This window comes from Mauremys mutica, chromosome 8 (assembly GCF_020497125.1).
Source record: "Mauremys mutica isolate MM-2020 ecotype Southern chromosome 8, ASM2049712v1, whole genome shotgun sequence".
Lineage (NCBI taxonomy): Eukaryota > Metazoa > Chordata > Testudines > Geoemydidae > Mauremys > Mauremys mutica.
In genome coordinates this window covers 45078117-45092926 of record NC_059079.1, presented here as the reverse complement: position 1 = coordinate 45092926, position 14810 = coordinate 45078117, and the positions used below count along the sequence as shown (strand labels likewise).

General features: G+C 35.7%; 1 protein-coding gene across 2 annotated transcripts in view; it reads right to left on the bottom strand.

Moving 5' to 3' along the window:
- Positions 1 to 14810, bottom strand: part of DENND1B (DENN domain containing 1B) — a 268816-nt gene that overhangs the window by 16669 nt on the left and 237337 nt on the right. For both annotated transcript variants that reach the window (XM_045028045.1, XM_045028046.1), the window contains one exon: positions 14179 to 14289. In XM_045028045.1, coding sequence (XP_044883980.1) covers positions 14179 to 14289 — 111 coding nt within the window. The remainder of the gene's footprint in view (positions 1 to 14178; positions 14290 to 14810) is intronic.

The window sequence follows — 14810 nt, the reverse complement described above, 5'->3', positions numbered from 1 at the left end:
CTAACTGTATATGAGAAATTAAGTCATTTCTGGAATAGTGAATATTAAATGAAGCATGAGGCTCTTTATGTATCTTCTTTACCATGTAGTATGCAGAATTCTGTTGAAGTGTTTTACTGTACTTGAACAAATGTCTCAATTACCTTAATAAAAGCTCTGGGACAGAAATTTTGGTGGCTTGTACAATGGAAAGGGCAGAAACCTCCCTCAAAATTCTATGCATCTTTAATACTTATGTGACAATTAACATATGCAGAAGAGCCACAGAAAATATCTTCACATAACAGAAAACTGACCATTTTGAAATGTGTGCGAAGTCGAAGTACCTATGTTACCTAACTTAAAAAAACCCAAAGAAACCAACCATACACTACTATAGAGAAGTGCTACTGCCAGAAATCTGTACACCATTATGACAGATGGTTCAGTGAATGTCTAAGCTTACAATGAGTCCCTGATGTTGAGAAAGTGTGGCTTTATCTCAAACTGCTTGGAAAAGCTCACTGAAGATTTCACTATGCCACCTAGTACAGATGCTGCCACAATGAACTAGATCATTGTTCTACATAAACACCAACACAGTGTCTACAATACTTTTTCTTCTCCATGAATGTCTCTGGGTATATACATTACAGGTTACCACAAATATGTTTTTCTTCAAGACTGAATGACAAGAAATGTTTTAATTTATGCAGCTACATTTTGTAGTACTTTTTTCATGGATCTTAGTCTTTTCTGCACTGCTTTACCACAGAGAGGAAACATATGGTCCTTAATGATTTACCAGTTGATAAGAACATAAGAATGGCCATACTGGGTCTGACCATACTGGGTCCATCTTCTAGCCACTATTTTGTCTCCCAAAAGTGGCCAATGCCAGATGCTTCAAAGGGAATGAACAGAACAGGGCAATCATCAAGAGATCCATCCCCTGTTGTTCAGTCCCAGTCTCTGGCAGTCAGAGGCTAGGGACACCAAAGAGCATGGGATTGCATCCCTGACCATCTCAGCTAACAGCCACCGAGGGACCTAACCTCCATGAACTTATCTAATTTTTTTTAACCTAGTTATAGACTTGGCCTTCACAGCATCCCCTGGCAATGTGTTCCACAGACTGACAGTGTGTTGTGTGAATTACTTCCTTTTGTTTGTTTTAAGCCTGCTGCCTATTAACTTAATCGGGTGACTCCCGGTTTTTGTGTTATGTGAAGGGGTAAATAACACTTCCCTATTCACTTTTCCCACACCATTCATGATTTTATACACCTCTATGATATCCCACCCCCGTCATCTCTTTTCCAAGCTGAACAGTCTCAGTGTTCCATACCTCTAATAATTTTTATTGCCCTCTCTGTACCTTTTTCTATTTCTAATACCTTTTCTGAGAAGGTATTACTTATTACTGACTTTTCTATTTTTAAAGGTGAAATCAGGCAAAGAACCCAGACTAAACTTTACAATGGAACCAATATTTGAGTGTGGAACAGAACACTGTATAATCGATATCTAATGAAACAGTGGACAGCTGACTCGTCAGTGATGAATGCTACTGAAAGTATCTTTTGAAACATATCCTCTTTATGGCTAGCAGCAGTGACACTCAGTTGTCTAAACATTTATCTGTGTTGGGGCCATTAAAATACTTTGATTCCATAGTATTGTGAATGAACTAATTCTCAATAGAGATTCCCACTGACGTGTTGATTCCAGATAAATTTCTCATTTAATACAAATTAAGACCTCAGTCCTGCAAGTGGAGAGCCCGGTTCTGTAGACACATCAGATTTAGTTTTTGCAACCATAAATCATCTCAGTGATGAAACAAGAAGTCTTCAAGAGAAGAAGGGCTATTTCAAAATGAAGAATTCATTCCATTTTTTAAAAATGCTTATCAAAAATACAAATAAAAAAAGCAACTGCAACAGGCTTTTTATATGGAAGCATTAATTCTATCAACAGAATAAAATCACATGGGATTACACTGACTGGCTCCTAGAAACAAACAGTAGAAATAGTTTCAAAGAGTGAATGTGTCAGGTTAAAAAAAAAAAAAAGGAAAAGGTGTGTCTTTGGAAAATTGGAACTGAACAAGCTGATTAGAACTGGCATATGCCACAGGGCTTAACAGTTACCCTGCCTGGGCTCTTTTGAGAGGTCTTCTGAAAGTATTACCGTTTCCCATTACTCTGCACATTAGTGGATACCAGCAGCAATAGCATAGTACACGAAGGCAGAGTATGACACAACATATGCCGATGAAGTAAATAAAAATAAGAGAGACATTTCTGCCTTTCCCCTTGACTTTCACTCTCTCTTTGGAGATGGATTTCTGAATTTTTATGGGTGTGGTTTTATCGGAGGAATTTTTTTTTACATCCAATTGGTGAATGCTAATATAAATAAAATGAGATGTACATAAAAATATTTAAAATCTTGATTAAAAATCTTAAAAGAAAGAAATATACTATAGGTACATTTTCAGGACTAAACAAGCACATTCACAATCATCTAAGGCACCATGAAATAGCCACTGAGACAAAATACAACATATGTTTTTGAATAGATGACTTTCTTCTCAGAGTTGCAATAAAAATGACTAGGAGGGAGGAGTATGTCCAGACTGCTTTGCAAAAAAGAAAAAAATCCTCTTAATAAATTCTAAATGGAGAGCCATAAATCTTTTTCAAAGCTCCACTAGATGAAGTGACATAGTATGTGCACCTGCAAAAGCTGTCAAAGTCATTTAAGAAAACCTTCCATTACTGATGAACCCTGCTGTTTGGAGTTATTTAAGCTTTTAATTTCTGTCTTTTCTGCATTTTGAAGTGTGCACACTTTTTATACCATTTCATAAAAAAAGAGACAGACCTTTGTTTCCTTCCTGATCAGAGTTCTAATAAACAGACCTCTTAAATTCATTACCAGAAAAAAACAAGATCGTAACCCTCCTTTCTTGCTGCACCAAAACTTTATAAAGACTTAATAAACTGTTGTCATAATTTGCTTTATAAAGTAAGTAAAACTTCCTACAATTACTAAACTCATATGGCTTCTTCCAGTTGGTACTGTTTATATAACAAATTTAATAATAAAATCTTCATAAAATTTATATATATATATATATATACACACACACACACACACACACACACACACACACGTACGTTTCATGCAGTCTACATTTTCCTTATCTTACTTAGAGTAAAGTGAAGGTTTCTCTGACAGATATCCCCACCTCTTCTGGCTCACACAGATTATTAACTATGTCATCTTTTCCTTCCTCTCTGTGAAATATAGTGTAAGTTCCACAAAGAAACAATTTAAGAAATGATCAGTTGGTGGCCTTCATAAGCCACTTCATTGAACCACCCATGAAGCTTAACTGGTCTGTACAGAAGCTATGGGAAAGGAGCAATAGTAGCCAGTGTGGGGATGAGTACAGAGACCCATCTCCAACCACCAGACGGCATCATGGTGCCTGCTGACGTCACTACAGCATGGGCCATTCATCTATCCTGGAGCCTCTATGGAGCACTGGAATTGGTGAGCTGGTGACATATCTGTGATGCTGTTGCTTCTTCCCTAATGCCAAGACATGTTTCCTTTCATCATTAATGTATGTTATTTTAATAAGGTTATGACTGCTTAGCCATAATTTTCACAACTCTGTCTTCTCTGGTCTTTGCTTTTTTGGAAAACCTCTATCTTTACAACGTTTGCTGTCTAGAGGACTGAGATGGATGCTGGCAACTGTGAATAAAGCGAAAATTATAGCAGCAACTATAAATATGGACAGAACCAAATAAAATGAGGAAAGTTACAAAAGGAAAAAAGTTCTCTCACATATGACAGTGGTTTCATAAACTTGCTATGATGGCCCCAAAATCTCAAAAATGTAGGAGAAATACATAACTACTAAAGGATTTAAAAGTTAATTTGTTACATGTTTGGTTGGGCATGAAAGCCAATCTTTGAAATGTCAGGTTTTTTATTTAATACTGCAACTTTCAGGATCATAACTTTCAGATAATGAGCCCTTATTAATCAGTACAAACACAGGAAGTTTGATAAGGCTACTGCCATTAATTGTCCTCAACACGAGAAACAAATAAGCCTTTGAAAAATGGCAGCTCAAATATAGTTTCACTTTTACTGACTATTCAATATATTAACATTTAAAGTTTTCAACTGTGTTTAAAATAAAATATGTGAAGTAAAGTTTCCTTCTGGTTTAAGATATGAAAGATACTCATTTAATATGAGAAAGCTAGATAAGGAAAACTCAGTCATCAGAAATTCTATTTCTCACAGTCCCCTCCTTCTCGCATCCTATCCAGCAACATGAATTACAGACAGAAACAAGGAGGCAAAAAATCAGTTAGTTCAGGGTACTATGTAAGCACTAATCCACCCACTCCTTTCCAGTTAGATACTTCCAGGCTATAGTAAAGGACAATGAGATCATAGGGAAAATACTTTTAGTTACACTCCTCAAGGGCAGACTAGAATGATGCAGGAAATGGGAGGAAAAGAGAGGACTATGACAAATGAGATTACAGTTGAGTAAATTTTCCCTCGTTCAGTGTTCCTCTTCTTCATTATACCAAGCAACCACATTTACAGACAAATGATGTCATAAGAAGTGAGCCACGGCAGTTATGTTTACTTGACAATTGTGCTCAGAGGACCTAATAGCTAATACGTTTCAGTAGGCAAGGACTGATCCAACTGGAAACAGCAGACAGTTGGGAGGAGATGAACAAATGGCCACTTCAAATTTCAGTATCATGTACTCCTGCTCTGAGAGTCTGGAACAGTTCACACTGGCCTCATACAAAATGGCATTTGGCTGTTTGCCCTGGACATAAATTAACAGGATATAGTCTTTAATCTGCCAAAACACTGTAGTTTTGGTACCTTTTGCCACTTGTTATAACCAACACAAACAGGAAACTTCTAAAACTATGAGTGCAAGATAGAAAATGACTTCAAAACTGCAGGGAAAGACACTTTCTCTGCTGCAGCAAATACAGATAAGGACACAACCTAAGTAAACCAACAGGTTAGTTAACATACAACTCTGAATTAATCCCCAGAACAAACTCAGTGGGAAAGTCAGTGAACTGTCTGGTTTTGAAAAACGCAAACTACCGAAGGAGAAATAATCAGTGAGTTTAATTCCCCCCTCTCTGTGGGATATCTTGACAGCAACTGAAAAGCTACCTTAAGAGAACCTTACTTATAATTTCAGGGATAGGTCTCTCAAAGTTTGAATGTGGTTCCATGTACCACGGGAAATTTGAAAACTACTTGCTGGTATTTAGGAATCTGTGAAAGAAGGGAATAAAGAAGCTTTGGGGCATAATGATGAGAATCAATTTCGCTACTTTTAATGGGGCTAGGAATAGTTCAGAAGGCTGAAGGATGGACCTGGAGAGAATTAATTTAAAGCAGATGTAAAGGTCTTACAGACCTTTCTTGAAATCAGTCAGAATTAAAACACTAGTAGTCTGGGAGCTGTAGCCCAGATATTAACATACTTCCTGAAAAACATGAGAACACAGGTTCCATTTCCAGGGATGATTACTGTTATAGTTAACAGAGGCTCATGCTAAACTAGTTCTCTGTGATGATGTCCTTCCCTTAAAGGTAAACTACTCACCAAGTAGAGCAAGGAATTAAATAGAGAGAAGGATGTGTGTGTGCCAGGGAATGCGGGCAACAAGAGAGTGAAACTGGTATATGTGTAGGGAAACATGGGGAGGAAGATGAAATTTGGGGATGCAGAGGTCAGGAGGTTGGGGAACCTGGGATGTACAATCTGGCTGTTTTGCGCTGCTCTGATGATACAAAACAGCTTAAACTCAGCTTAAATGGCCAGAACACTTGGGTTGCTTTGCGCTGCTGCTAAGTAGGGTGAAGCAGTCAGAACATATCAGTTAATCTGATCCTAAAATGTTAAAATAAAGAAAAATTGATTTCAGGTTGATACATCATATCTTCAAATCATTAGAAATATCACATGGTAACATTGTCTTTGGGATTTCTGTTAATAGTTCATATACAAAATTATTGCTGTTTTAAAAAAGGGGAAATTACCAGACCAAAAGCTATGTGAAAAGAGAGCTAAGGTTAAGGGTACATATGAGTAATTTGGAGTAAAAGATTACAGGGATGTTGTAATGATTCCCAGAAAAGCATTATACATTCAGAGCCCCAGAGCAAAAGAGACCCTGTCGCCTCTGCTGGCTAGAATGTGGGAGGAGGAAGATAGCCTATCAGCTCCCTCCATGGGGAGAAGGGCATCTGGAAGGGCATAACTCTTCCAGAAAGGTCATGAGAAGGGTCATTGCCATGAGAAGCTGGGCAACACCCTGATGGTAGGCATAGATTTCATCCAATATATATTTACAATATACAATATACATCTGAATTGGGAAGCATGGCATTGATAATATTACCAACCCCAAACATACAAAAGTCATGATTTTTGGGGCCCGATGTTTGCAATTGTCTTAACAATCATGAGGGTTGTTTTTTTTTTAACCAAAATAATAAATGTTGGGTTCTTTTTATTTCCCTTCTGATTTCTGAAGCCTGCTGAGGCTTCATGTTTTCACACAACCATGAGGACTAGAAACTTTTTAAAAAATGAAAACTGAGTTTTTCACATGAATCACAGGATTCCATGAGCTGAGGCTTTAGGAACAGACCCAAATAAGACTCACAATAAAACCAGGAGAGTTGGCAATATTGCATCAGCTGCAACCCTGTCATGCAGACCTACAGGCTGTGTTAGAGCCTATCTGGGTGAGGAACTCTCAGGATGACTGTGCAATCTACAAAGCTAATCTATGTTGTGGGGCAATGGAGTTGAGCCTTAGGTGTGATTCCAACATCATCTTAGTTCAGAGTCCATGATCAGAAGATTTAATCATGACGAGGAAATCTTCCTGCTAGTTCCATTTACATTTATCCCTTCCAGCTGCCAACTCTACTAGCTGTAAGGTCTCGACAGGAAAGGATTTTTCCTGTTGCTCTTCTCCCTGCTTTTTCCATCAGCCATACTCATTGTCCTATACCTGAATCACTTCTTCTTTCATTGCTTCCCTCTAACGTACAGGAGGTTAGAGACCAGACAGAAGGGGCGCTGAAGCTGGAGACATAAGGCTGCTCTCTCCATGCTTCTAGGTCAGGAGGCAAAATTAAGTGGGAAAGGAAGAGATGGATTGGTGTCTTGAATTGACAGAACTTTTGACTCCTTCCTTCTGCTAGGTGGAGCCAAAACACTATCTGTAACTGTTGTTTTTAGGTAGGATGCGAGAAGAGGGATGCATGGCAAATAAAAGTAAGATATAAATATCAATGTAATTTATCTTGATTAGTAGTCTACCCCTAGTTACTTCAGTTAATTATCAAATATTAAAGAGCTTCTTCTGATTCTCCACAGCATACTCAGCACAATAGTGTTTCTTTTTCAGAACCTTAAAAGAATCCTTTGTTTGTGCAACACTAAGGCTGTTTTTGTGACAGACTCGCAGCTGAACTGCCTTTTCATTCATTAGTTCCAGAACTAAAATAGATTGCATATGTCAAAAGAACCCACCTGCCAAGCTTTCACTTTCTAGGTTTCTCATTTGGATAAAGCTGAGGCAGTATGTGTTGGTGCCTTGGCCCTGAAAAGGCCAACTACTCATCTAAATGCCACAAAGGCCAGCAAGAGCTTCTGGACCAGCTTCCAGGCTCTCCCTTTTTTTGTTTGGAAACTTGATGACAGACAGAGATGGCTCTCAAGTATGGTTTTTCACTGGGGAGGCAAAACCAAAGAAGGGCGGATGTCTTCTATAGAATAAAATGAAACATGAGACTATAAGTCAATAATGAGTAAAGGAGAAACTTGCACCAGTAATGCAGCTAGTACCATAAGAGTTCCTTCTGTTTTGTTAAGATCTTAACTGGGGAAAAAGAAAAAGAATGGGCTAAGAACAGAAGAGAAACGATAGAGATAAAAATAAAAAGCTTTATAATATAAGCATCGTCTCCTTTTTCTTTTAAATACATCAGTTTGCTAAATAAACCACTGAAACAAGGTAGTCCCCCTTCAATATTTTTTCATAATTAATCTCAAGAGTATGGTTATGCCACAAAATATTTTAAGTAAATTAAGGAAACAGATTGTTACTGTTCTGAGAGTACATCTACAAAAATAAAGATTGTTCTGTTTGAAGGACATGGATATGACAAACATCTATAAGTCTGCATACTCTTTTAGATAAGAATTCTATTGAGATAATGGTTACTGTTTTGTTTCTAAAAGATCTTTTGATGTAAAGAGCAAGCATTCACCATATGACACTGGCTACATATATGCTTGTAATACATGGGAAGATATCAGGACCACCAGAGGGCACTCTCGTAATTTACAATTTGAATTTTTTGCTGTCTAGGTTTTTCATTTTTAATTAAAAGAAAAGCTGAACAATTTGCAGAATGAAGAGCTCTTACTTGACATATAAAGACAAAAAACCTTCCCCAGAAATTAAAAGAAAACTAAAATTGCTTGCAATATTTTCAAATTATGCCCTCTTTTGTTCAAAATATATAATTTACCAATTGACCGAAGTTTATTGCAGAACAAATACTTCATAGGAAAAGTTTCCCTAAAGATGAAGCACACTATTAAATTACAAATTCAAAACTGCTAATTGTTACTGCATATGACATCTGTCAATTATAATATTTTATCTTCATTACTTTAATTATTCAATGAGGATTAAAGCTACCCAAGATCCATGTAGGATTTTCAGTAGATAGGAGGCATATGGACAGAAGCTATTATTCTGTGTTTCCCAAATGTGACCCCAAACATTTCAGCTGAATCCAGATACAACAGAAAGCATGGAACCACAACTTTTAGATTTTTAACATTATGAAGATGTTTGATTTGTGTTTGATAATGGGACTTGTGTCTCCCTCTTTTGCAGTATTTATATTCAGCAGCACTCCAATGGCCCAATTTTGCTTCACTCTCCTCTTCTCCCATTTCCTTTCTATTCCCACCATGACCCGCCATAATCACCTTTTGCCAGGTTGGGAGGGTAGTCAGGTACTGGAGGCTCTTTGCAGCTAATATTTGTGTCATTTGTTTGCTAGCCATTGGAGGTGGTATTGATAGATGGGGCATTCGGTATTCTCCTGAAGATGCCGAATGTTGCCTCCTCCTCTGAGACTTACTATAGCTGTTGAGGAGGAGCCAAAGTACACATTCTATCACTTGAACTGTGGGTGTTCTATTCATTATGCTATATTTATAGTAAGTATCTGAAAGTCACATCTATGTTCTGCTTTAAAAAGAAAAGAGAAAGAATACTTTTATTTGGTCAATTCACTTATGTTTGGGGAAAGCAAGATAAAAGGTTTAATCCGAACTGGTTTTAGTTACACTTGTTACATAAAGAGGTTTCAATTATAAATGAGATTTTTAAAACACTATATTTAAAATACTGCATAGTCATGACAAGTAGTTCACTTGGTTGCTTTGATATATGTGTAAGTAAAGTAGCAGGGACACATTGGGATTCCCAGTAAATCCACACTTACAATCCAAATTCCCTATTTTTTATTATGGCTACAAGTTACTGCATGCCTATAAGTCTTACGTCTATTTCCTTTGAGACAAGGGTGCATTGGTAGCTTATTAATTATAAAATGAGCTCATAGCTGTTACACAGTACTCTGCAAATCTGCTAGCATGTTTTATAAGCCACTGAATACATAATAATTATTTAAACCCAGCAATGTTCCCTTTTAAATAAGCCATCAATCACCTGGGATAATGGTTACATATGGTAAAATTACATAGATCATATTCATGAAAACAAACAGATCTTCCTGGTATTCCTCCTTTTTTCTTACTGAAACTTTTTTTTTTTTTTGTATTTTAAGCAATATGGTAGAAACATGGTTGTGTCTGTGTACACTCCCCTGCCCCCACCCCGAAATCTGCACTGCATCAATGCATATAAAGAAAAGGAATTAAAATGAATTCTGAAAAACTGAGTTCTCAGTAGTTTAATTCATGTATTACCAAAAAATGTTGGTAAATAGTAAAAGCATAGTCATCAGAGTGTAATTTCCTAATAATATGTGGCAAAATAATGTAAACATGGGCTGAAACAATCTCATGTTTTGCTTTAGTTTGTCATTCAAAACATTTAATTGGAAATTTCTCATACTATCTCATGCACCTTGTCTACTTAGAATACAGAAAATATCAGAGAAATGCTATTAGTTCAAGGCATGAAACAGTTAACAGTAGTGTACATGCCAAGGTTTTAATAAGGCTTAACAATAAAAAGCTTCAATCCTCTACTTTCACTAGATTTTGTTGTTGTGGTTTTCCCTTGCTTAGGGCAATCCATCTGTTAATGTTGACTTGCAATACAGCTAAGCTCACGCACACACAAAAAGCCCAGAATAGCTAACCTAAGCAAGAGTGAGCTCAAACGTATATTAGAGAGAGAGAGAGAGAGAGAACGAACAATTTTTCTAACACTATCTATCTTAGGCTAGTTGAATTGTGGGATTTTTGTTTTGTTTTTTGTTTTGCTTTCTTTGGGAAAGATTTCCCAAATGCTAATTAAAGGAAACCAATATAATCACTATAGTTTGTGATAACAGATTTAATTATTTATCCTCTGATTAAGCTTCAGCAGCTCTTTTACATATCGTAATTCATTCTGATTTTTTTAAAGTCTAATTTTTTTAAAAACAACCACAAGGGCAATGATAAAGATTAGTAAATATTCATTGTTAAAAATGGCTCTGCATTGTGACCCGTGCCGGTATTCTCACTGGGCCAAACTGGCCTTGTTTTCAATAAAACCAGAGAAGAATCCTTTCCCTTGAGCCCTGTTAGGCTGAGGCTGCAGTTGGAACTGTCATCTTCACACAAAAGCAAAGGGGTTGGGTTTTACAAACGCAAAGCCTAATTGGAAGATCTTCATGGCTGTACCCTTGACATTTATTTAAGCCTCATCAACAAAACAGGAAATAACCGTACTAATTAGTAGACCAGCATACAAACTACTATTTGTTGGGGTAAAATGCAGATTCACATTCTATTGTACAAAATCTCCTGGTAATGAAACAGTCATTAAACTGATCCCTAGAATCAAGAGAACTTCAGCATCATACACTATTTTATAAAGTATTTTTTTTTAAATTATCAACAATATTTTTGAATTAATTTCAAATGACTAATTTGGCATTTATGGTTTGCTGGAAAGCAGCAATGGGGAAATAAAAACTCCCATCAATAGGCCTGACATGAAACAGAAAGTGTAACATTAAATTCTTTATGTTGCAGTACTTTAAAACGACTTACTGTGAGATGGTTGAGGATTGGGGGGCTGGGGGAAGCCCTCATTGTTTTGAGGTAAGAAGACTTAAAAATCTACACTGTCTGGGATTTTAGAAGTATTCTCATAGTTGATTTTTCAATGAACCACCCTTTATCCATTATTTAAAATGTATATTTAAATGCATAAGCTACTTGTGACCATTAGCACTATCTTATTTTTCAGTTACTACAGTGAGATGACAGTGAGCAGCGCCATTTTAGAAACCTGGACAAAAAGATTAATCAGCAGGAAGGAAAGCTTCAGACAAAGCTCTACAATTATGAAGTGTAGCAATGAATGCAATTCACTTGCTTTTAATAATAATATTAATAATAATAAGTAATATAATTTATATAGATGCAGGGTCTCAAAGCCAACAGTTAGTTCAATGGATCTTGCATTATTGTTAACTGATGCTAAGAGCCTCCATGTTTAAAAACAGCACCAATTATAACATGTAGGACAGCCTGAGACTCCACATAGATAATGATGTTTTGGGACCGCAAAGCCCAGTTTGCATTTTTTGGAACTGTAGAAGACCAAACTTCTTGGTCAGTGATTACAGCTTGTTTTTTCCTGCCCACTGAGTGCATGTGACATTCAGGGTAGAGGATGGGGTGGGGACACAGGTCATGCTGCTCTATCAGCTCGGCAAAGATATGGAGCCATTAGTAACAGAGCTTGCCTCGTAAACAAACCCCCACTTTTTAAAGCACATTAAGATTTTCCTTGTTCTATGTAGGACAAAAAAAATCTCAGCTGTTCTGACCTGATACACTGTATCATTCTGAAAGACGTGTATGCTGTTTCAAAAATAAAAACTTGGCTAGCCTGCAGAAAAGATGTATAATACTGAGATTTAGTACGATTGTATGAATGAAAAATCATATACATGTTAAAGTATTCTACAGTAACACAGTCCTTCAGAAGAAACGTTAATATCTAATAATAAAATTTACTTTGATACAATTTATTGGTGTTGACTCCAGTACTAAAACTAAACAATTAAAGTGGAACAGCAGACAGACCTGACCATGAAGTAAATTAATAAACTAACAGCTTTTCTATATGTGCAGCATTTAAAAGCATCTGAATATGCAGACACATATTTTAGATATATTTGTGTTGTACATTTGCATAAAAGTTTAAATGAACATATAAACAGATTTGGGTATGTGTACTGAAAAAAAGCAGTGTTATGCGGCACAGATGTGGTTAAAGAAAAAGTTTCTGTATATTAGAATGACAGTTTACCAATTTAAAATAAATAAGTATCAATCTCTGATATAAATACTACATTTTTAAAATTCTAAATGTATCTGCATATCTTCTGTCTCAACAGTCAAGTCAGGAAATTTAAACTACACAAGGTTCTTGAAAGAAAGGACACACTGTGTTAGTCTATGTGAAAATACACTGACAGCACACACTTGCAGACTTTAGTATTACTGTATTTAAAAAGAAACCTGAAAAACATGTTACAGAAGAGAATCCACTTGCATAATTAAAATAGATCTGCCTACATTATTTATACCACTGGAACCAATGGCCTCAGTATTACCATACATTTTCTAAAATTCTACTGAGCAAGTCATTAATCTACCCTAATTGTATATTAGTTTCCACAAACACTTTCTATTTTATCATTCAAAACACCTGAATACATGAGCTTACAAAATTAGAATTTTATCATAACATCATTATTATTATATATAAAGTAAAATAGTGTCAATAGTCAGGTAAATTCAACTGTCAATTTGAAGAGGTACTCATTTGACCTACAGGACACACTTCTTATCGAAGGAAGAAACGTGTGGTATCAAAAGCAGGAGTTTATATATATTATTAAAATATATATATTCTTATTCAAAAGAGATCACAAAACCCCAAAACTGTGTATTACTCTATACAGAATAAAGCAATAATTCAAATAGAATTTGGGCATTCGAGAATTAGTACTGGGCTAAAACTGAGATATTACACCTGTTACAGAGAACCAGACCCACTAAAGGAACTGAGAACAGAAAGACAAGACATCTGACACACTGTTAGCTAATTGACTTAGTAGTAAATTCTACTATATCAATTCACTATATGATAATCAGCTTGAGCAAGGTCTGAATTAAAGGCATGCCCTCTCTCAAAATCACCTGGCTTTAGGTAAAGTATTAACACATACCACTGTATTTTAGGGTTGTAGAAAGACAGTTTATCAGTGAAAATCGGCTTGGGCATATGTGAATATACCAGAATGACTTTATTCAAAAACTAATATTCATCCTTGACCTGAAATGTATGTTTTATGCCTATGAAATTATTTCTCTAACGAGAGTCCATAAAAGATACATACTACTAACTAAACTTTTCAATAGATCACACCTGCAATATTCCTAGCATTTATCTGTTTTGTACTCTTTCTTATAGTACTTTTAAACAGTATTTATGAAATAATTTTAAATATTTGTTTGAAAATATAGTCCTATTTCTAACAATAAATTGTGATTTCTTTTCCTAGAGATGTAGCTGGCAACCTCATCTCTCTGCTGAATTTCCTATTTTTTTCCCTCCAGGAGGATGATATATGATAAGCCATTCTCTCAACTCTCAAAACAGCATATTATGCAAGCAGTATTATTGTGAATACTACTTATCATATTTCCTGCATACAGATGGTAATAAAGGTATTTACCATAATATTTTAACACACTACTGTAACAGGAAAACAGTTTCCTTCCATATTTTAAGAAAGCGATAGCACAGGTTTCAGGTGACTTACCTGGGCAAGTCTTCGTTTTTCTGAATTTCCTCTTTTCTGATTGTGTAATGTGTACACTGGTGCACACTGTAGTACACCAGAGCTACAAGTTCCATATTCTTCATCACTCTCCTACACAACAGAATAGATTTGAAATCTCATGTTTACAATATTTATTTACATATCCTATGAATACATAGCGTACTAAAAATAATTTTGTTAATACAAATCATTTGTTACTAAACATTTGTCACAAGGTCATATCTATTAACAAAATGAAATACAGCATTGCAAAAAGTTAATAGTTATCAAATGCATCTTTCACAGAATGAAGTTTTCAAATGAAGCTTTTAGAATGTATATAAAACAATTTAAATCCATTAATGCTTATGAAATATTTTTTTAAACTTTATATTTGAGAAAAGTATAAAACAACATTGAAGTTAGTTCCCTCTTCTCACAAGGAAAATCATAAGTGAAGAAATAAAACTCATTAGGAAAACTGTCCTTAAATGCCTAAACCAAGCTTCATTCTGATATTTCTATGTTACTTTTCAAAGTTTAAATGTTTCTCTATTTTAAAACATTAACATCGTGCTCAGATCTTATGAATCCAAAACAGACAACTACACCTTCTGAATTACATTGTACTG